The sequence below is a fragment of the Corapipo altera genome, unplaced genomic scaffold (genome assembly GCF_003945725.1).
Source record: "Corapipo altera isolate COAL_440 unplaced genomic scaffold, ASM394572v1 48b, whole genome shotgun sequence".
In the NCBI taxonomy this organism is placed as follows: Eukaryota; Metazoa; Chordata; class Aves; order Passeriformes; family Pipridae; genus Corapipo; species Corapipo altera.
This window is the reverse complement of record NW_020884884.1, coordinates 1,589,006-1,611,642: the sequence shown is the minus strand read 5'-3', so window position 1 is coordinate 1,611,642 and position 22,637 is coordinate 1,589,006. Positions and strand designations below refer to the sequence as shown.

Here is a 22,637-nt window from a genome sequence, read left to right as displayed (position 1 = left end):
CATTTGTAGGCTTTGACTTGCGTGTTCTGCTGTGTTTTAAGTTATTCTCACTCTAGTGACCTGTCTGGGATTGCTTAGGACAAGGAGGGACTTCTTGAGTCAACAAGTCTTGTACCTTTTTGTACAGTGACTGAATTCCACCAGTAAAGCCATTTAAACCTTGCTGTCCTCTCTCAACCCTGGGGGATAGCTGGGTTTGTTCTCTTTTTAGTGTGGAGTCAGCTAATACCCAGTCTGTGTGCCTTGTAGCCCGTTTTTCTCTGATGCCAACAGTACTCATTAGATCCAGATGTTCTTCCCTAGCATTCCTATTTTTTATGTGTGTGTATTTATAGTGAATAGTATTTCCACTCAGCCTTCACCTGGAAAAACAAGCCAGGCTCCTCCAGATGCCTCTGTCTCCCAACAGGCTTTCTTGTTTCCCATGTTGTCCCAACCCTTTTCCTGAAACTTTTAATTTTCCTGGAACACCAGTGACCAGAAATAGAAGTTCTGTCACAGGTGAGCTGTGGTCACTGCCAAAGCTCTCTGGTCTCCTCTAAATAGCTGTGCCTTACACAGGCTGGTCAAGCACTTTACCTCTGTGGTTTGTGTCCTGAGTAATTCCAAACTGTGAAGTTTTGGATTGTGGCATAGATATTTATTAATTCCAAAGTATGTGATCTTTTCTTTGGTCTTTCACTTCGTTTAGGAGTACTTGGAAAGTATTTTTCGAACTCCTTATGAAGCACTCTTGAGTGTGATAGCTTGTTTTTGTACTTTATTATTTTGGTTTGGGGGAGAGGTGGGTCTTGTTTTTTGTTTTAAAAATGTGACACTAATTAATCCCTTGTATCATGGTTCAGTAACCACACACCATTTATGAAAGTGACTTATCCGCTGAGTTTAAACAGCAGAATAAATTATACTAATCACATTTTGTGTATTAATTGTTTGAAGATACAGGCTAATATTTCAAACAAAATTTTCTGCTTTTAAAGGTGCAGAGCAAAGAGCAGATACCTACCTTGAAGGAAAAGACCAACTGGGAGGTTGGTTTCAATCCTCTCTGTTAACTAGTGTGGCAGTAAGGAAAAAGGCACCATACAAGTAAGTGTGTGGATTGCAAACACATTGCTACTCCTTTCATTGAGTATCAGGCTTTTGGTAGTGTGCACAGCAGTATATAAACAAGAGACATCAAACCATTACTTAGCATCTGATTTATGTTCTTATATTTTCAGTATAAAGTTTTTTCAGATTAGATTGGAAGGAATTTACTGTTTAATTTTTTTCCATCTCAATTTTAATAGATACTTTATTTCTCAGTCCTTTAGGTATTACATTATCAAATACGAGTCTGGTTTTTTGCCATCTCTCCCAGTCCTGTAATCAAAGGGATTCTTGTGGGAAGTGCAGTGTGAAAGTCTCCTAAAATCATTGACTTGTGAACTGAATGTTAGGCTGTAGGGAATTTGGAATGACTGTGTGTTAATCTCCTGCTGGAGCTGTTTGTCCCCTGGAAGATGAAGAGCATAGGGAAGGGTAATGTGGATCAGTGGCAAGAAGGCTGCACAATTTTGGGAAAAGTGTTGGCTTACCAAATAAATAATACTTTAGTCTTTAATAAATCTGAAATCCATGTGTCCTGGATATCTAAACAATCTGTTGCTTGCATGGCAATATTAAATGAGGAAAATAAAGTTGTTTGCAGTACCTGGAAGGTAGTACAGTGTATTCATGGTTGGTTGAACTCAACGGATGGAGCCTCAGGCTTACTGAAATAGAGGGTTTCTGTATGTTTTCACTTAGGAATATCCTCATTAGAAATCTATTCTGAACACAGAATTTCACTGGGATTTGGTTTTCACTAAAATCTTTTCTTCAGGACTCTGGTTGTTCATGGATTTACTCTTGGTGAGAAAGGGGAGAAGATGTCTAAATCTGTTGGCAATGTGGTTGACCCTGATGTCGTTATCAATGGAGGCGAAGTAAGTGAAACTCTTTGACTTCTTAGAATCACTAGTTACAGTTTTTCACAAACAGATTCTGCAGCTGTCCTGTGGCGTGGTTGTCTCTAAACAGCTGTCTCATAGCAGAACTCTGTAAGGCTCTTCTAAAGGCTTTGGCTGCACTGCAATTCTGTTTGGTTGGAGTGAAAACCTTGAGTTGTTTTGCTTCAGCTGAAGTGCCAAAACCCCCACATCTTTGTTCTGTGCTGAGAGAAAATACTAAAAGAAAAGAAAATTATACAGAGGGTGTAAAATGGTTCCTTTTTACGTGGCCACAGAAACCCAGTACACCTGGCAATGCTGTTGATGGAGTAATGGGGGGGGGGAAGGACATTTAAAAAAAAAATTAAAACAATTGACCTTTACTTTCAAACTGAAACCTACAAGATGGTCCTGGCAGTAGAGCTGTCAGATGTAGCAGTTGCACCCCAGCAATCTGTCTGCTCTCAGCCTAGACTGTTACTGACTCTGAAAACTTCATTCCATGGTCAGGAATGTTACACTGAAGGTGATGCTCCGATTTTTTTTTTTTTTCCTCCCCTCTCTAGTCCTGCTGTTGCTCTTTCTGAGGCTGCAAAGCAGATTTTGCAACTCTCTCGACAAAAGAATCAATCCTTGCAAAGACTTATCTGATTCATTAAAACATACAGTTGCTCCTTATCTTTTGAAAAGGGCAGAATCCATTTTCAGAGTTGAAAACAGTCTGAAGGGGAAGAAAAAAGCATGTCATTTTAGATATTAATGTTGCTATTTTAATGATAAGCATTTGAAGAATTCAGGGCTGCGGGTGAGTTTATCTCAACTCACCCAGATTCCAGCATTACCTGAACACAGACTGCTGCAAGTATCTATTGTAGTCCTGCTGAACAGTAAATCCTGCAAAAAGAGGGTGAAGGCCTCCAAACACAGTGGCCTTCTGGGCACACATACAGAGTTTTAGGTAGCCCTGCGAGGAGCAGGGAGTTGGACTTGGTGATCCCTCTGGGTCCCTTACAGCTGGAGATACTCCATGGCTCTGCAGCTGACAGGACTGCTCCCCAGGCTGCAGGACTCCCAGCAGTTGTGTGCCTTTCTGTCCATCCTTAGGATCACACCAAGGATCCTCCCTATGGTGCCGATGTTCTCCGCTGGTGGGTGGCAGAATCCAATGTTTTTACGGAGGTGCTGATTGGGCCCGTGGTCCTTAATGCTGCCAGAGATGACATCAACAAGGTAAGAGCCACCTGTGCTAACGCTGTTCACTCTAATGACAGGCCCTCTTCGTAGTGGCTGCAAAGCTTTTCAGGCTTTAGACTAAAGGAAGCTTTTCCTAACTCATTTAGGGAGGTACTACTGCTTCTCACATCTGTGGATCAAAGAGTGTGCTAAGAAAAGGACTGATTTTTGCAGCGTGCCTTGGTAACAGCCAGTCTTTATTCTTCTGTAGGTCCTTTTGGCATATGTTCTCCATCATGCTTTTGTAACTATTCAAACAGTCATTTTGAAAAGTAGCCAATTTTAGTTAATTCATCATAGAATATGAGCATTTTGCTTTTCACCTGAAGTGCAGACCAATAGTGTTTAATTTTTCTGGGTTGTTCCTAGCTCCGGAATACACTGCGCTTCATGCTGGGAAACCTGGAAGGCTTCAATCCAGAGACTGATTCCATCCCCCCTTCAGAGATGTACATAGTAGATCAGTACATGCTGCATTTATTGCATGAGTATGGCAACAAGGTAAACTGTATAAATGGTAAATTAGATAAATGTGTGTGCACTGTTTTTCATTGGTTAGAACCTCTAGGGAAAACTCTTTAAGTCTGTAAGTAGATTATGTGTCAAGTAGGCACATTACAACCACAAAGGATTCTTAGATGCAGTGTGTGCTCTCTTCAAGCCCATTTCAGCTTTTGAGGAAGGCTTTGTTTTAACATTCTTAACTTGGTTTTGACATCAACCAGTTTTTTTCCACTCCCCACCCCTGCCCAAGATGTCAAATTAGAAGTCTCTAGAAACAGCTAAAAAAGGATATAAAAAACCAAACTCAAAGAATTCTAGAGCTTTGGAAATCTGCTGTAGTCCAGAACTTTGTCATTTCTGTCACTCAGAACCATTCTGCTGAAACTATGGGTATAATTCCTGGGGTTTCCCCTGTTTGCTCCCCTCAAATTCGAATTGAAATTATTTCTTTGGCCTAATCATTAACTCAATTAATATTGCTTTTCCTCTCCAACAACCTTTTAAAGAAAAGGTTCTCCCAGACTTTGTGTTACTGATTACAGTTTCTCTAAGTTTGAGTTTATCAGGGGCTGTCATTATGTGCCATGTGATGGAAACTGATACGCTGTTCTTACCGGCCTCTGCTCCCTCTCCCAGGTTACAGACGCATACAAAGAATATGAGTTTAGCAAAGTTGTCCGATTACTGCAAGCATTCTGTTCCAGAAACTTGTCTAACTTCTATTTCAGCGTAATCAAAGACAGGTGAGTTCCTTCCTGCTGCCTTCAAAAGGGAGAAAACACGTTAATGGGTTGGAGGTGGAGGTAGTAACATTGCAGGTGAATGCTGAGTGACTACAGGTATCTCAGAGAACCTCTGAGATTGTGCCCTAGTGCACTCCAGCTCCCCGTGAAAGCTCGGCTGCTCTCAGCTGTTTGTCATAGTTGTGCTTCAGTGTTCTGTCCACTGGGGGTACTGATGGCTTTAAAAGGTAATGAAACATGCACATTTAAAACCAAATAAATATTTGAAGATAATCTTGGATCTGTATTTCTCCACAGAAGGGTGTACATCTGAACTTGGGAAGGTAGGGGGAAGGGCTTTTAGCATTTACCTGGACAACTGAATGCATTTATCTGGTTTTTTTCAATCAGTAAAAAATCCCAAGGGTGTGACAGATACCTTTGTAAATTTGAAAGAGCTGTTTCATGTTGGTAGGAGATGGGGGGTTATACTGGTCTTTAGTTGCCAGAATGTGAGTAAAGGGTGGTAGAGGGGGGAGATAAAAAAAATCCCTAATGCCAAGTTTTACAGTTGAACCAGAACAAAGGGCTGACAGCTGCAGGCTCAACTCCCCGATGACAGATTCTCTCTGTACAAATTAACAGGTACAAAATGGCCTTTCCTGTGACAATGTGGCCGTATATGCAGATGGTCCTGTCTGTAGCCCACTGCGCTCGCCTAGGAAGGGCTCTTAAGAGAAGCTTTTCTTAGGGTCAGACTTCTCTCATGGCTGTATTGGAAGTGTGGCTCTTGAGCAGGAACAGTGACATGAACAAAGGAATACTTTCCCAGTTTCATGGCTGTCTTGCAGGCTCTATTGTGAAGAAGCAAAAGATCCTAAGCGTCGCTCGTGTCAAACCGTGCTAGCGGAGGCTTTAGATGTAGTGGTCCGGTCCTTTGCACCAATCCTTCCTCACTTGGCAGAGGAGGTTTTCCAGCACATCCCTTATAAGAAAGGTAAAGCACATACACTATCTAAAGAGTTCTTTTAGTGCACTGTTTAATTGCACAGTTAGAAGGAATGCATATACAGAGATGTGCCATTCTTTTTTATTCATTTAACAGACACTCGAATAGAAAGAATAAACTAAGAATTCCTTTATTTTGCTTTCAAGACTCAGAGGGTGTGTTTCGTACTGGCTGGATTAATGCAAGCTCAGCATGGAAGAAGCCTGGCATTGAGGAAGCAATAGAAGGTGCTTGTGCGATGAGAGACTCTTTCCTTGGGTCCATCTCTGGCAAGAACGCTTTGGAATATGAAGTCATCATTGTAATTGAGCCTGGATTGCTGTTTGAATTAATGGAGGTAAAAAATGCAACTAAGAATAGTGTTGTCTATGTGAAAAATACTAATTTCTGTAAACTTTCTTCTGCTTTTTACTTGCCAGAAAACCACAGAAGAGTTGAGGCTGGAAGGGGCTGCTGGGGCCTGTACAGCCCGAGCCCCTTGCTCAGGCAGGCTTAGTTAGAATAAGTTGCCCAGGACTGTGTCCAGTTGGGTTTTGAATACTTCTGAGGATGGAGACCCCACCACCACTCTGGGCTACCTGTGCCAGTGTTTGACCACCCACACAGTAAAAAGTGGGTTTGTGTTTTCTTGGAGAAGGATCATCTTCAACCTGCTGGCAGTGCTCTTTCTAACGCAGCATCCTACTGCGGAATGCTGCTGGCCATCCATGTTGGGAGAGCAGAATGCTGGCTCATGATCAGCTGTGTGGCCACCGTGGCCACCAGCTTTCCAGCCAGCTGGGGCAGAGCTCGATGAGATTCCCAGCCAGTTTCTCCATCCCACTGAAGTTCCTCTGATTGACAGCACAGCCAGCTGGTGTGTCAGCCCCTCCTTGGAGCACTGTCAGCAGCAAACTTGCTGAGGGGGTGCTCTGCCCCAGCACCCAGTTTATTAGTGAATAGGTTAGAAAGTACTGGACCCCATATTGACCCCTGGGCTACACCACTAGTCACTGGCCTCTTTAAAGCACCTGTGTTAGTGCCAGTGTTCCTCCAAAGTCATCTGCTTTCTTGATGTGAGGGTCAAAGTGAACTGCAGAGAGAACCTTTACACTGCAGTTCAAGTCTGTACTCCTGCTCCTGGCAGGAGTAAAGAAATTAGACTCTTGGTTCAAATCATCCACTCTGAGTAGGAACCATGAGTTTGCATTTGCTTTATAGAACGGACCATCTTAGAGTTTGCAGGGGTAGATGCCAGTTTGGGTGCTGGACTTTTCAAAACTATAGATATACACATATTTAGACACATGTGTAAACAAACTTGTGCTCTCTCCCTGACAAGGCTCTGACAGCTGCTGCAATCACATACATAGCAATTTATTTTTGCTTTAACATCTTCTAGCAGAAGGACCAAAAACAGGTTGCAAGTCTGAATGTTCCCTCTCTCTCCTAGGCACTGCAGGCTGAAGAAACTTCTACTGATTCACAGCTGAATGAGATAATGATGGCTTCCCAGACAACCCTGCTGAGTGAGCTACCCAAAGAAACACCTGCAGATGCAAACATCACCAAAGGGACCTTTCTGATTAACTTGGAAGGTAAGAGAACTATTCCAGACAGGCACTAAGCAGCTGGTTCTTTCCTGCACTACAACATACTTGGTGTTCACATTATATGTATAGCTGAGTTTTACCTACAGCTACAGCCTCTCTCTCAGCAATAACACTTCCTTTAACAGGTGGTGACATCTGTGAACAATCTTCCTATAAAGTTATAGCCCGACCAATTGCCAAAGCCAAATGTCCTCGCTGCAGGAAATACACTTCCGAGTCCTCAAGCACTCCCTGCCCACGGTGCCTGAACGTCCTTGCTGGAAAAGGGAGCACGTGAAGACAAAATGCCTGTGCCCAAGCTGCTCCCAAGTCCTGAGTATGGAAGTCTAACATAGCAATGGCTAACCAGCAGGTCTGCATACTGAAACCTGTAGAACCAGATGCTTGAGCCCCAGCCTGAGCAGAAGTATCATGTATTTTGGGGAACCTTATGTGTATATATATATATGTATATATATATACACACACCTACTTGTGTATATCACTTTCCAGCTTAATAAAAAGGGTGGTTAAAAATAACTGACTGATTTACTTGTTCTTAGCACTTCCATTTAAGTGAAACTCCCCCGTAAACCAGCTCTTGTATAATTTTTATACTGTCAGCTGGTAGTTCTGCAGAACCCCAGAGAACCCCCCTACACTGGAGTGTGTACTCTTGTAAAAACAGAAGAAAAGGTGATGACCACCATTCCCAAAAAAGAAGGAAAAAAACACAATGAAACCTCAAATTTTATTTAATCAATTTACACAAATCCACAGCAAATTAGACACAAAATAGCACTATATACAGAGTATTACTTACAATACATTACAGATTTGACTGGCGTAGTGTGTCAGCTCTGATGTGATACTCAGTTACAGTAAAATCCTTTACGCAGCTGTACCAGGATCAAGGAATGTAATGCAGCTAAGAAGCACTTCTGGTTCTCCTGGGGTTCCATGATGCCCAAATCTCAAGCCTCCTCCTTTCTGCCTAAGTGTGAAGTGCTGCCAGGCGAGGTGTCAAGTCACCTGTACAATATTGCCATCTCCCATTTCTCCCTTACAGCTGTTTTACCCTCAGTTACAGAAGTCAGTAGAGAAGTACACAGAACATAGACCAGGGCTGGCACTTACTTTTACTGGAATTCCTGCTATTCTTTGCTCCATCTCCAGGAAGTCAAACATTTGGTATTAAATCAAGAAGCTGCCATCAGGAGTGCAGGGATAGGAAGTGGGGATGTGGAACAGATTTAAGGAGGCTGTATGGAACAAGCCACCTGCATAACCTTTTTTGTGGGGGGAAGTCTAATCCTTAGATGACAGCAGCACGTGCTTCAGAAGGAAAAAGACCAAATTCTAAATTCTGTCTCCAGCAAGGCAGAATATTATGAATGTTTCTTACACATAATGCAAGAGGAGCAGGTTACAAGACAGAGCTGTTAATTTCAGCCAACTTCAAGACAAAACCAGTTTACACCAATTTCATTTTTCTCTCCTGGCTTCCTTCAGGCAGACAGTGAACAGTAACTGATGCAAAATAATCATGTTCAATTGTACTCCAATAGTGAAGATACTCACTATGTGTTTCCCTGTAGGTACCCTCAATAAAAGTGTTTATTTAAGGCTAAAGTACTCAGTACTACAAATCTTCAGAGAAGTTGGATCAACTTTTCAAGCGTTTTTGACTACAAGTTAACATGTGCAGAGATTGATAGCAATACTACATCTTCTACAGTGATAGGATGGAGGAACAATCTTACAGTAAGACATTCCTTGACCTACTTAAACTCAGCAGAGCTTAATAATAATGGAGAGGGATGTAAATCCAGTTTTAGCTGAAGCCCAGCAGCCTAGAGACAATACTGGGAGATCCAGACTAAAAGATGAGTCCATATTCACGTCTGGAGAATTGGATTCTCCTTCCCAGGCTGTTCTCCCTTTGTATGAGGCCCCAGCACATTTGATCCTATGTCTAGTGCAGTTGTCATTCTCACATGTAATGCAGTTACAAGGCATGAGCCCAACACCAGCTCTAGCTTCAGAAAAAGCAGTATTGGCTTTACATGGTAACTTCAGAGACTGAAGTTCTTCTTGGGTCTAATTCTAAAGCTTCTTTTGAGAAACAAATCATACATGGAACATTGAAACTGCAGCAGTTACTGCCAGCATGAAATACAGAATTTCACAAGATGTGCTTTTGTTAAGAGACTAAAACTGCTGTCAAATATACCCAATTCAAACAACTGCATAAAGCACTCAAGTCAGAAATAAATAACAAAGCAGTTCAGATACTGACAAGTGTACTAGGAACTAAACATATTCGTACTAGTGCAGAATTTAAAATACACTCCAATTTAAAATTACCTTCTGAAATTCTGGGGTGGGGAGCATTTGTTCTTTTCATTGCTTAACAAGAGCTACGTGGAAGTTTCCCCTGTAAAGTTCAGCCTCTTTGTGTAAAACCATGCACTCTCCCTGTGCAGCAGATCACGCCGGGATGGCCTCCACAGCCTCGATGAGGTTCAGGGCCAGGCTGTACTGCCCGTGGTTCTCCGGCAGGTGCTCGATGACCTTGTTAACCAGCTTCCCTGTTGTTGCAATTGGCACTTCTACATTTTGAAGTTCCTTGGGGTCCTGTAGAACAGAGTAAACACAGCGTTAAGTAATTCTGCAGATTAGCCCTCCAGAACTTGCATAAAACAGATTGCTTAGCTTTATAAACAATTAAGCTGATGCTTTGACCCATGGAACTGCTTTACCCTCCCTGAAACAGAGCTTGCATGAGGAAAATCGGGACCAAATCCTTGTTTCTATGATTAAGAAACGGCCATTCAGATGTAATCTCTGTCTTGATGAACAGAAGCTTCTGAAAAAATCGACCTGTTTTCCAAAATTGAGCTTAACTTACCATGGCTTTGAGCCACGTACAGAGTGTTGGAGGAAGCCTAGTGAGGAGCTCCATGCCCTCCTTTGTCTGCCCATGGAGTAAAACGAAGGCCAACCTCTGCCCAGCCAGGATGAGCAGCTGTGATGCAAGCACTTCTTTGTCAGCCACCTGAAGAAAGGCCTGAAAACAGAAATGTAAGGCACTAGAAACCGTTTCAACATGACACAGCTCACACATCTGGAGGCCTGAAAAGTGGTATCAAAATGAGGTACTCGATACTGAAAGGACAAATAGTTTTTGATACTGTTTCTTGTGCTGTGTTACTGTAAGGAAGCACGTTCAGAGCCTCAGAGCAGCAGAAGGGTAAACAAAGGCAGAGAATTGCTCTGTACTTTACACAGTGATTAGCATGAGCACAAGATCTGTTTTACAGTTCAGCAACATATTCCTAACTTCCATGTAATCTCTGGTTTTACCCTCAAGGAAGGGGAGGGTTTTTTTGTATTAAGTTTTTTTTTTTCTTTTCTAAAAGAGATTACAGGCAAAAAAAAGCAAATTCTTGAAACTATCAAATATAATTAAAAAAAAAAGGCCGTGCTGGTTTCGACCAGCCATATAACTCCCTGTCATGTTTCCATGTATACACAGATTCTCACTGGGGGAAAAGGAAAAATTTGGGTAATTATTGGTCTTAAAAAAATACTTTTACAATCTCTGACTTTTCAGCCTGGGGATTTGTTGAGCTTGATAAATCCTGCCTAACCCTTCCAGGCATCTTAAGTAAGTGAAAAAGTAATTTTAGCAGAATATGTGACATAATGTTGTACTGATTTAAAACCTCTAAAAATATGTGACATAATGTTGTACTGATTTAAAACCTCTAAAAGCTGCTATTACCTCTTCACCGAGATGATCCATCCCATAACTATACAGTTCACAGACGTAATGCCTTCTGACCAGATCCTCAGAGATCTGAAGATACTGAGCCAGGTCTGCAGCCAAAGTTGGCCAATTCTTCCCCTTTTCAAAAGGAAACAATTCCTCTTCTGAGACTTCTTTGTCCTTTTGTGATGAACACAGTGTTTGAACCGCTGCACTCACAACTTTGAGCAAGAACTGGGAAGCAAAAATTGCAGGTTACTTCAGTATTATTTGAAATTTTATAAGTTTAAGAATTTAGAGTGCAAAACTTACGCCTACCTGTTGTCGTATGGATAACACATTTGGATCCATATCCCCACTAGGTAGCAGCTGAATTGATGTGAGGTCTTTAAAAAATGCATTTTTGCCCTAAAATTGAGAACCAGAGACAGGCCTCAGGGATACAGGGGAATACAAACAATCCATTTTGATCTAATACTAAGCAGCCTGCTTACTAATTTGCACTGCATCTTCTGTTTTGCTTTGAGGACAAAAATTAGTACTGTAAGTTAAAGCCACAGAAAAATCCAAACTTCTGTTCATGCAATCGTAACACGTCAAGGATTTCCTTTCAAACTTAAAACCACTTGCCTACTAAATTAGGTAGCTGATACCAGCTGGAGCTGAAATTTGGATATATTTCCTGGTCCCTGACTTTACACCAACATGTCAAGTAGGAAGAAATGCAAAACAGCTGATAGGAATATACTTTTTATGTGTTACCTATTGGTATAGTTGACACTGCTTAACTGTAAGGTCATTTGAACTACAGATCAATCAAATTTCAGGTAAAGGTCTGAATGATGGAACATGGTAGCCCTTGTTCCAGCCCACCATGCTCCAGCAGTGACATGATCAATGCCAAATATCTCTGGAAATCCTGCTCTGCATCACTGCAGGCAGAAGGGAAGCTGGTACCAGTGCTATGTTAAAGGACAGTAATGAATGTGTAGGTTTAGTTAGTGACTTGCCCTGTCACAAATTAGGTAGTAAACAGTCTTTGAAACTTTTAACCACCTTTTCAGCCATCAGTCAAAATTCTCTAAAGACCTGTTAGAGATTCTCTCAGAAAGCTCACACAGCAAATGGAAATCTTGAGTAAGTGAAGGAAAAAAGGCAGCGGCCGAGAATAACAGTTGTGTGTAAAAGAAAGGCAGGACAGGAACAGGACCCAATTTTGCATTTTTAAATGACAAAAAGTAGTGAAATGCTTTCTGCTAACACATAAGCAAAAAGAAAAATGTATAAAACCAATGGAATTTGACTAATGGTAACCAGACTCAGATATTCATCAGTTTACAGACAAACAAGAACCTATGGCAAAAGGAGAGCAATATTCTGCATTTATTAAATTTCAGGAAATCATTAAGAAATCCATGCAGTCTTACAGGATTAAATCATTTTCTCCCCAGCAGGAATTAAATGACATTCTACACGAGTACTTTGTGTTTAGATTTTCTTAAAATTCTAGTGTGGTAAAGCTAGGAGGAAGAGGAAAGCTCAGTTTCTGGTACCTGCTTTGTATCAGGGTCAAGCTCTGACTGTAGATACACTGCATTTTAAGTGCAGTGACTTTTTGTAAGTGGTTTATATGGGTTAAATGACAAGTTGTTTATTCACTTTGAGATGCTCAGAATTCTGAAATAATCACGAGCAATAATGGATACAACAGTGACACTAACATAACATTTCTGACCTTTAAATATTTGTGTTTTCACTGATCTGACACTTCTCAAAGCAACTAGAAAAACCTGTCATCCAGTGTTCTTGACATGCAGTATTTTCAGGCCAGCTAGTTATTAAAGAGCTGATCTTCATGCATCTAAGGTCACTACAAATCTTTTATTCGTAAGGAAACGCACCAAATTTGGGTCTCATTCTGAATTCTGGTGACAACTTCCTTAATGCACCACAGTGAACTAAGCATCTTTCATAAAATTATCAACTGTTTAAAGAGTGAAAGCTGGCATATATTATAGAGACCAAGAAGGAGGATAGCAATATTAAAATATATTCTTTCAAAAGTCATACCTTGCTATCAAACAGCGTCAGAGGCTTCACACTCTTCAGGGAAAACCTCATGATGGCATATAAGACAGTACACAACACAAACTGGTGTTCCACCAGTGGGTAGTGAATGCGTTTCTGCTCCAGGGCGAGTTCTACTATGGATACTGGTCCTTCTACTGACACCCAGGCATCTTCAGTGTCCAAGACAGGAGCCTGCATTTCATCACTAGTAACATCTGCCTGCCAGAGCAACACAGAAAAGCAGTCATATACAAAATGTTATCTATACCGGCCTTCTCTCCAAAGGACACAGCTTTAACCACAAGTTCTCTGCACTGAAATGAAAAAGAAAATTTCCTATCGTCTAAAAGTTCATTAATATTTGTCTGAACTGAACGGTACTGAAGTTGGTAAAACCATAGCCTTTAAAATCAAATGTGAATCCATTAGTTCCTGACTTTCTATGGGAAAAATAAAAACTTACCTCCAGCAAAGTTTGCAGAAGTTCTGAACAGCAGCCAAGGAAAGCTGTCATCGCTGTGTCACTCATACCTACGTCCTGTTAACAAACAGTATGATTTAAATTGTTTCAGTTGGAATTGAAACATGCTTTTATTAGCTCTGTTTGTTTGAGAAGACAGTTGTTAACATAAAAACACAAAGTTTGGCTCAGTTTATTAACCTGTTATATTTAAATGTAAACAAATACTCACTGAAGTACAACAAAGAATTAGAAATAACATGAAAAGTTGGAATAAAGTTAAATGTAGCCGTTTACAGTACTGTATCTCCAAGGAAGACTGAATCAAATTATCACATCTAGTAAATTTCATTTCCTGATCACATCAGTTGTCAGCATTAAATTTAGGGATTTCTATTTATTTCTTCCCACTTAGGCAAAAGTAGTATTACTTGCCCGTCTGCATAATCTGTCCTTTGGAGCTTTTCCAACCTGTTTAAAAAAAATAATTCATCATAACTAAGTAATTTTCATTGTAATATCTGTTACCCACATCTTAACCTTTTATTACTATTTTCCTAATACAAAATAAGAAAGTAGTTCACTACAGCATGTTGCATATCTTGCTTTCAACCAAAGATTTGATGCAGATTGTACAGAAATTAACATCACTGATGTCCATATTTAGCTCATCCTTCTTAAACCCCAGGATTAGAAATATGGCCCCAGGGTCCTCATTCAAATCTTAAAGACAGCTAAGAAATTCCCAGTGATTTCTAGAATACAGAACTAAAGCTGTAACACCATGTGTGACCTTAGAAACACTAGGGAATAAGGGAAAAGGAAAGGAAGAGTGAACACTCCACCATATTCACTGACATGGATAAGGTGTAACAAGCAAGTTATTACATGGTTTCCATGCTTTTCCCATCTGAACTCTTCAGAAGTGACACCTCAATCATATTCTGTTTAGGAATGTTACTACGAGGTCCAATTTCTACAATGCTGCACATGATGAAGCTCATACAGGTAAGTGGAAGTTCTCTATTCCATAGCACAACATAAAAGTAATGATTATAAAATCATGGCAGAGTCTGAACAACAGCTGAAGTGAGATTCCAGGGTCCCAAATTATGGGACTATTTAAACTCAAGTGATCCATCATGCTGTTTCACAACTTTCAGCTGTCGATTTTGGGACTGATTAAATGCCAACAAATATGGAAACTCCATTTTTCTGGAAGTTGTGCTACTGCTTTGATAACATAAACCTTGGGAATTAATCATTGTCAACACTTCTCTTTGCATCTGGACTTTTGTGCTGAAGAACACTCAGCTGCTGCTGCACATCTGGCAAAGCAAGAGGGAGATTCTCCTCACAATTTAAATAGATCTATCACTTACTAGCACTACTCTTCCTAAACTGTTTTCCAGTAAACAGATCCACTGGCTAGTTATAAAGCATGAAAAAAACTGAAGTTTAGCAGGGACAAAAGACTGCTAAAATTCAAAGTAAACAAGCTACATACTAGAACAAAAGCTGAATTACAATAGTAGCAATAGTTAAAAGTTCTCAACAACATCCACAAAGTGTTCTGTGTTTTGCAGAATAAGAGCTTATATGTGCAAAACTTGGACCAACATCAGGAAAATCTGCTGCTTGTGGTGGTTTTGTGGTAATAACTTAACAGGAAATAGGCACAGAGAAAACACTTCAAGCTGTTTGTTGTTTTCTAACAAAAATAAAAACTGTTTGACAAATACTTCTCATTTAGCAACTACAAACCAACAGTGCATTTAAGTTTCAGCACACATCAGCCAGTGTTGATCAGCTGCCTATAGTTGATCATTCAACAGATTTGGTATTTTAAAACATGCATTCCTCACCAATTTCAAGAGTTAGCTACATAAAGCAAATAAACAGTGGGGGTTTCTATGGTTAAATGAATGATATTCCAAATACTTTAAAAAACCAAAACATTGTTTATAAAATTGTTTATAAATACTAGTCTCACTTTTCAACTAAAAACAAAAGCACAGCCTCAAAAACACTGTCCTAATACTGCACTCACCTTGTCCATGAGATATGTAGCTGAAGAAAGCCTTTTTACTATGAATGTATTCCACATCATCAGAGCGATACCTGGAACAATCACACACTTCTAAACTCCACATGAATAGAACAGGGATCTTACAAGATGGTGAATGAAACAAGAAGGATTTGAGAGTTATCCTCACTGCTTTATACTTAGAATTTAGATTTCTCAGGAGGAGGCTCCCTTGGTGATCAAATACAGTCACAAATGCAACGAATCATTGGTTAAAAATACTGTATTATGCAGACTGGGTTAAACACTGTAGGTACACAGAAAGACTGCACCTTATTTGCATACATAAATAGTCTACAAAAAAAGAAAATGGTCATCACATTCATTAAAACAGGGTATAAAAAATACATGAAAACTAATTGACTGCAATTGACATGTTTCACTATTTAAATACAAATAAAAAATCATTTCAAAGCAATTTTATTTTAAAATGGTTTTAGTTAAACATACTGACTTTATCTAACCAACTTATTTTCACAGTTCTGATGGAAACTCATTGTGAAAAACAAAAGCTTGAATGCCAGCAGAAAGTTTTGGGGTGCTTTGTTTGGTTTTTTTTAAGACAAAATGGCCATCACTACTATGTACTGCATAGATTTACTCTAGTCAACAAACATCCATTCTTTCATTTTACAATGTCAACAAGGGTAACTTTTAATAATAATTTTGTACTTACCATGCTGAACGTGAGCATTAATGATGCATCTTAGATGATCTATAGACCTTGTGAGAAAACATGCTTCCTTATGTAAAAAAAAAAAAGGTAAAAGAACAAGTCATTACATTATTCAAAACTTGTCTGAAATGTAAATTATTAATTCTTAAAGGGTCCAGGTACATTATCCTAAAGCTACTATTTTGAGAATTATAAAACTTGTAACTTTTACTGATATTGCAGCTTTCCCTACCCGTATCTGACAAATGCATGTGCACATGGCAAAGTTTGTTTCAGTATTGTAATTTTAGGTTGTGGTTTTTTTTACTATATGTACTGCTAACACAGTCTTTGCTGAAAGGCACCTCCAATGACTACAGTCATTTTTCAAATACAAAATTCCCTTTTGATAGATTAAATTTACTCGATTTTGTTATGATGGAGTAAGTTCTATTCTACAGCAAGTTATGTTGCACAGATCTAAGGAGTGCTGATTTCAGTTTTAATATCATCTGAACTTAGGACTATGTTTTCCATTAGAGAAACTATAGGACAGCAGCAGAAAAGGAGAAAATTTTTATCTTTTCTGACAATTCCCAGCAGTGGCCAGGGAATCCAAGAACATTCAAGAAATCCCTCTCCTCCTTAAATAGAATGGATTCTAGTCTAAAAAATTTAGTATTCTGTGATCTGTTTCAGCATATATAGAATGCAGAAAAAGTTCACCACTATTTTACAGTACCTAAACTGTTGCACACTTGCACAAAATACAGTCAAAATCCTTTTCCAAGCTGCTTACTTTTAGCCAGTTTCCACACTTCCACTTTTGAGAGTCTGATAGTCCTGGCATTGTGAGGTACCATTCAGCCTCAGGATCTACATTCATCTTCCCAATTCAGTTTCTGCTTACCACTTACAACAGAAAAATCACAACTAGTAACTGCTTTCAAAGTCAGTTTTTCATGTCAGTAATTCATGTTTTTACGAACTCATTACTCTGTGCAAATGAATTTCTCTTACCTCTGGGTCCTTATTCCACTGCACTACATATTCCCAAGAGCAATGTGCATGGAGTACATCCACTTCAAGACTACACGGAAATTGCTGATATGCAACTTGCAGCAGCTCTAGAAGAAGAAAATCTGAAGTTAGAAGAGTGACCTCCTTCCACTGTAATTTCTGCTACCAAGCAGCAACTAAAACACCTGTGCAGATATTTATAATTTGAAAAATTCATGCTATTTTTCTTACCTAGGATTGTTTCCAAGCCTGCATCTGCTTCTGGTTCCTCAAGAAAGAGGTTATTATGCATTTCTACAGATTCTTCAGTACTATCTGTATTGGTTTTGTATTGAGCCAAATTCAGTACAAGAGGACTGAAGCCTTGCTTAAAAACCCACTTTGCTACAGTGTCAGCAATACCTCCTAAGATATTAAAAAAAGAAAAAAAAAATTATGAGGTATAGCCAATGTATTGCAGATTATTTATGATTCAGAATCTAAGGACAAGAGAAAACACAGGAATTTTAACTACTACTTTTAATTACATAAGGATAACTCTACCATTTAAAGAACTTTAAAGTCATACATTTTTACAACTTTAAAGCACTATTCTACGTGATGTGCATTGTTTTTTTAATTAAGAATGGTATCCAGTAGAATGATTTCCAGTGCAGTGTTCATCATTACACAGGTAAGGATGGCTCAGAAGTCTATTAGAAAGACAATTAACAATATCTCCAAAAGAAAAAAATGTACCTTTTCCAGCTTCAAGCAATTTCTTTACAGACAGCCTGCCCAAAGGCTCAGTCTGGAGTGATGAAACTCTTTTTGTCCTTTTGGTCACTTTGCTGTGCAGCAGTGTTTGAAGTATCAGACAATCCTCTAACTGTTTCAGCAGAAGCTTCCAATATTCAGTATCAAGGGAAAGTGCTTCCCAGGATTCCGTGTCTGAACCTACAACTATTTGGGAAAACTAACAGAACATATGAACTGATTTAGGTCTGTCTGTTCACTTAAAGCAGCGCAGTTTTTTTTACAAAAAAATTTTAACCGAAAGCCATAGCCCAAGGCTTACTGCTTTTTAAAGAATAATTTAGTTCAAAATATGCATTAACTGCTATGTAAAGATAAGTTAACATCTCACACTCCTCAAAAGATGCACAGATCCTTAAATAAAAGCCTAAGGAAATAAAACAATCTAAAAGATCATATTCCCTTTATAATTTCCTATTTAGTCAAAAAGTGGTTTAGAATCCCTTCAAAAATATTTCCCTTTTAAATCCTTCACTCTATGCACCTTTGCTACATGTATGAAGAATCCACCCTACCACCATACTAAAAATTCTTTACTGTGAGGGTGTAGAGGTACTGGCACAGGCTGCCCAGAGAAGCTGTGATGTCCCATCCCTGCAAGTGTTCAAAGCCAGGTTGGATGGGGCTCTCAGCAACCTGGGCTAATGGAAGGTGTCCCTGCCCACGGCATCATTTGGGGTTGAAACTAAATGATCTTTAAGGTCTCTTCCAAACCAAACCAAGGTTCTGTTTACAAGACTGCATATCACCTAAGCCCCATATAATCTGTAGTAAAACACACACATGCCTAATACTGTTTAGAAATGGACTAATATTTTCCATCTTGAATTGCAATGCCGTGCAGTTTCACAGGCTTAATCACAACTTCGTGAAGATATTTATTGCCAAGAAAACCAAACACCCATCACCTTAAGAAGGGATGGTAACATAAGTCCTATAAAAATTCAACAGCACGCTTAAAAAAATAAAATCAGATAAAAAAATAAACCACAGAAACGTGTTAAAACAGGTTTACCACCCAAAGTTCCGTGCACTTAAATTTATGTGGAAGCTGTGTAGGCTTTAAGATTGTCAGCATCATTTGCTATCACAAGAAAAACTCAATGTACAGTTTCCGCCACATATTTAAATACGTTTTGTCAATGATTTCAATATATCATGAATTCACCTCAGCATAATATTCTTTAAGTTCAAATGCAAATTTTCAGGCTTGCAGGATGGCATGCTTATGCCCATGTTAGAATGGCAACAAATGAACGCTGAGGATGTTCTTCTATTACAAAGACAACAATTTGCACGGAACTGATATATTAAATAAAATAGAAGGGGCAGGTCCCAGACGACTCACCTTTTTCTCTGTCACACTGTCGATTATCTGTGTAGTTACAGAGTGTCCAACGTGAGCAGACAGCAAGGCAGCTGCGTTATTTTCCGACTGAACACAGGCCGTGCGCATTTGCTGCCACCAGGGGGAAACCGACTGAGTGTCCCATGACTCATCTATAGCGACTGAAGGGAAAGGGAGAGCAGGAAACAACTTGATCACTAGGTGTCAAAACTAGTACAGTAGCAAGCAACCCTGAAACCAGCACTAATTAATACAGCTTGTATTAGGAGCAATTTCCAATTATTCTACATTATAATTTTTTTTACATGTTTCCAATTACTCTACATTATCAGTTTTTATATATGCAGCACACAATTTCTACATTGTACAATTTCTACATTCTACTTCAATTGAAAATGGAATGCGAATCACTCATTCTCCAAAATTCCTCTGTAGGAAACAGACAATAGATCTAGATCACTAGATAGCAAACCTGCTGTATGCTTACTAGATCTAAGGAATAGTACAAAAAGACACTTCACAATTCAGACAGCTTCTTTTGTGATTTCAAGATACCACATTCCGTGCATTCAAACTGTCTCTCTTCAGACTGCCTCATGTTCAGCAGCATTAATTTATTCAGACAGCAGCAGCAGCTTATTCATGCTTCCAGTGTCAAACTGATAATGGTGCCCTATGGTCAAGTATATATAAGGGAACCTGGCACAGACTTACCCATAGCAGCTCTGTGTGAGGTAGGAGAATCAATATTCATTTATATGTACAACCTACCCCCAATAATGGCAAACTGACTTTACAGAGTACTCCTCAAGTTACAGAGATGTTTAATATACAAATGCTGCTAGAATAACAGTGCCTCAAGAACATCTCAGAGTCCGTCAGCATCAAGTAGAGACAGGACTATACATCCCAAAAATTTGAGGAAAGTGAGCTGGACAGCTGCCTTCTGGTGCCAAATAGAAGTTGTGTCAACTTAGTGTTGAGTGAAAACACAAGGCATGAAACAGGTCTTTAACTGTGGCACTCTTCAGATTTTTACTGTATTTTTAGTTAGTCCATAAACATGCAGCACTTAGTTCTGGTACACAATTTGTGAGGCAGAAAAACCCTAACTGATAATACAGGCTAATCAGAGTAGCAGATTTCTAATAATAGTAACAGTTGCATTTAGGTATTCCAAATGCACATCTCACCTTTCATTTTGCTCAGAAGTGACAGCATAGTGTGAAGGCAACTGACAGAATCTGGTTTGTCTAGAATATCTTTTTCCTTGGAAAGCCATAAATTGAGAAGGAGTGACTGTAAGAAAAGAGAATATGGAATTAAAGCAATAGAATGAAAGTCTAATATTGTAATATACCTAATGCAAACACTTTCTCAAACAAATTTTGTGTCACAGAACCTAAATGTTACATCCATGAACCATTATATTAACACGGGAAGTTAAAATTATACTGCATAAGGCACACAGTGACAGATTTTGAAATTAAACAATACCATCTCTAGCTTTAATTTAGAAAGATATCCTAGAAAACATCCTCTTTTAAAGGCTCAACTTGGCAAACATTAGTAGTTATTAATGCTACAGCTGAAAACTTTAACACAGGCAAATAGTACTGAAATAAACATTTCAGTTGTTAAGTAGTGGATTCAGATAAAGTAGCACAAAACTACAATTACATGTAGATGAAAGATAAAGATGATTGTCTGAACACTACTAATGATTCTGAAAAATTTACTTTTTTTTTAAATTTCCTTGTTCGCTTGCAAAAAGGAATTCTAACAAATTAATTAGTCCCTGAAATTACCTACTCTCATAATTTTTGCTTCTTTGCAGAAGAAATTTTCAGCAAAATTTTATAACACTTGTAGTTATAAATGCATATTCTAGACATTCCCACATTTTCTGCTGGAGAATTTTCTTTTCTTTTTTTTTTTTTTTGGTATCTCTTAATGGGGAAATACAAATATGAGCAACCAAAGAACTGAATATTTGGACATTGCTTGAACACAACATTAATCCAAGAATCAACATGCAGAATTTTTCTTTTCAGTGTTTTGTTTTCAAAATACTAACTCAAAGTTTTAAATTATGCAATAAGTATCTTACCAACAAGGTTTGTGGAGTAAAACCTGCTGATTCCAATGCATCACACATTTCCTCTATGGAACTCTCCCCACACAAACACTTCCAGAAGAAAAAGCTGCCTGAAGCAAAAAATCAGTTGACATTATAAATGGCATCTAAAGCCACAGCCTCTCCCCTTACACTTATGTGAAAGATAATCTATTGATCAGATCACACTGAGTGCAATACAAAGGACTAAGTTACATCCAAGATACCCTGATGGTTTTCCCTTAGTGGATAAGAAGGTTCATTATACAGAACACATGAGCGTTCTACTTTCCATGACTCCTGCAGTGGCAGGATTTATAACAAAATAAAGGTTATTGTACTGTTTGTATCTCCTGGTTTCAGCTGGGATGGAGTTGGTTTTCTTCCTAGTAGCTGATACAGTGCTGTGTTTTGGATTTAGGATGAGAACAGTGTTGCTAACACACTGATGGTTTAGCTGTTGTTAGGTATTATTTACACTAATTTAAGGACTTTTCAGCTTCTGGCACCACTGCTCACCATTCCAGTGAGCAGGCTGGGGAGTAAAATAACTGGGAGGAGACACAGCTAGGACAGCTGGCTCAACTGGCCACAGGGATATTCCATACCATATGACATAATTTTAAGTACATAAACCAGGGGGGAAAGGTGGCTGGGGGCTCCTAGGTATTGGTCAGCAGGTGGTGAGCATTGTGAATCACTTGCTTTGTATACTACAATTCTTTTATGATCATCGTTATTACTTTCACTTCTTTTTCTGTCCTATTAAACTGCCTTTATCTTAAACCACAAATTTTGATTCTTGGGATTTTTCCCCAATTCTCTCCTTCGCCCTACTGTGGAAGGGAAGAGGGAGAGAGTACAAGTGGCTCTGTGGTGTTCACCTGCCCATCAGGTTAAACCACAACAGTCTTTTCTGATGCCCAACATGGGGCACAAAGGGTTGACACGATGACAGACCTGACCAGAGCATGTTAAAATAAATTTGTTATAAGCATTCATTATACTAGTTTAATAGTCAGTGGTCACAGTGCTGATGTATTTGCTCTCAGAGTTGTTTTTTATGCAACACGTTAATTGCTGTACATGTTCCCTGCTGTGCTGTTTGTCACTTCTGGGAGCTGGGTTCAGGTTACAGCGACACAGTAAGATCTCTGGTCATGACACTCAATGGTATTTGTCCTCAGCATCTCTGTCCCTCGGGAGCCATCCAGCGGCAGCTATTCGCAATTACACCTTTTCACCTCCAAGAGCCCCATCCAGGGGGAAATGACTTCCTCCACCTTCCCCTTCTCCTCCAGGT

General features: G+C 39.3%; 2 protein-coding genes across 4 annotated transcripts in view; one reads left to right on the top strand and one right to left on the bottom strand.

The window, feature by feature from the left end:
- IARS2 (isoleucyl-tRNA synthetase 2, mitochondrial) overlaps nucleotides 1-7,552 on the top strand; it is a 29,019-nt gene extending 21,467 nt beyond the window's left edge. The window contains exons 15-23 of the mRNA XM_027641337.1: nucleotides 981-1,089; nucleotides 1,868-1,970; nucleotides 3,078-3,203; nucleotides 3,576-3,707; nucleotides 4,347-4,453; nucleotides 5,284-5,429; nucleotides 5,588-5,778; nucleotides 6,874-7,018; nucleotides 7,159-7,552. Coding sequence (XP_027497138.1) covers nucleotides 981-1,089; nucleotides 1,868-1,970; nucleotides 3,078-3,203; nucleotides 3,576-3,707; nucleotides 4,347-4,453; nucleotides 5,284-5,429; nucleotides 5,588-5,778; nucleotides 6,874-7,018; nucleotides 7,159-7,310 — 1,211 coding nt within the window. The 3' untranslated portion in view covers nucleotides 7,311-7,552. The remainder of the gene's footprint in view (nucleotides 1-980; nucleotides 1,090-1,867; nucleotides 1,971-3,077; nucleotides 3,204-3,575; nucleotides 3,708-4,346; nucleotides 4,454-5,283; nucleotides 5,430-5,587; nucleotides 5,779-6,873; nucleotides 7,019-7,158) is intronic.
- A 197-nt stretch (nucleotides 7,553-7,749) lies between these two features.
- RAB3GAP2 (RAB3 GTPase activating non-catalytic protein subunit 2) overlaps nucleotides 7,750-22,637 on the bottom strand; it is a 45,681-nt gene continuing 30,793 nt past the window's right edge. For all 3 annotated transcript variants that reach the window (XM_027641335.1, XM_027641334.1, XM_027641336.1), the window contains exons 21-35: nucleotides 21,329-21,426; nucleotides 20,412-20,517; nucleotides 19,219-19,379; nucleotides 17,814-18,030; nucleotides 17,307-17,480; nucleotides 17,076-17,182; nucleotides 16,077-16,143; nucleotides 15,365-15,435; nucleotides 13,750-13,785; nucleotides 13,318-13,392; nucleotides 12,855-13,073; nucleotides 11,103-11,192; nucleotides 10,800-11,018; nucleotides 9,924-10,082; nucleotides 7,750-9,649 (exon numbers count right to left, since the gene is read on the bottom strand). In XM_027641335.1, coding sequence (XP_027497136.1) covers nucleotides 9,503-9,649; nucleotides 9,924-10,082; nucleotides 10,800-11,018; nucleotides 11,103-11,192; nucleotides 12,855-13,073; nucleotides 13,318-13,392; nucleotides 13,750-13,785; nucleotides 15,365-15,435; nucleotides 16,077-16,143; nucleotides 17,076-17,182; nucleotides 17,307-17,480; nucleotides 17,814-18,030; nucleotides 19,219-19,379; nucleotides 20,412-20,517; nucleotides 21,329-21,426 — 1,946 coding nt within the window. In that variant the 3' untranslated portion in view covers nucleotides 7,750-9,502. The remainder of the gene's footprint in view (nucleotides 9,650-9,923; nucleotides 10,083-10,799; nucleotides 11,019-11,102; nucleotides 11,193-12,854; nucleotides 13,074-13,317; nucleotides 13,393-13,749; nucleotides 13,786-15,364; nucleotides 15,436-16,076; nucleotides 16,144-17,075; nucleotides 17,183-17,306; nucleotides 17,481-17,813; nucleotides 18,031-19,218; nucleotides 19,380-20,411; nucleotides 20,518-21,328; nucleotides 21,427-22,637) is intronic.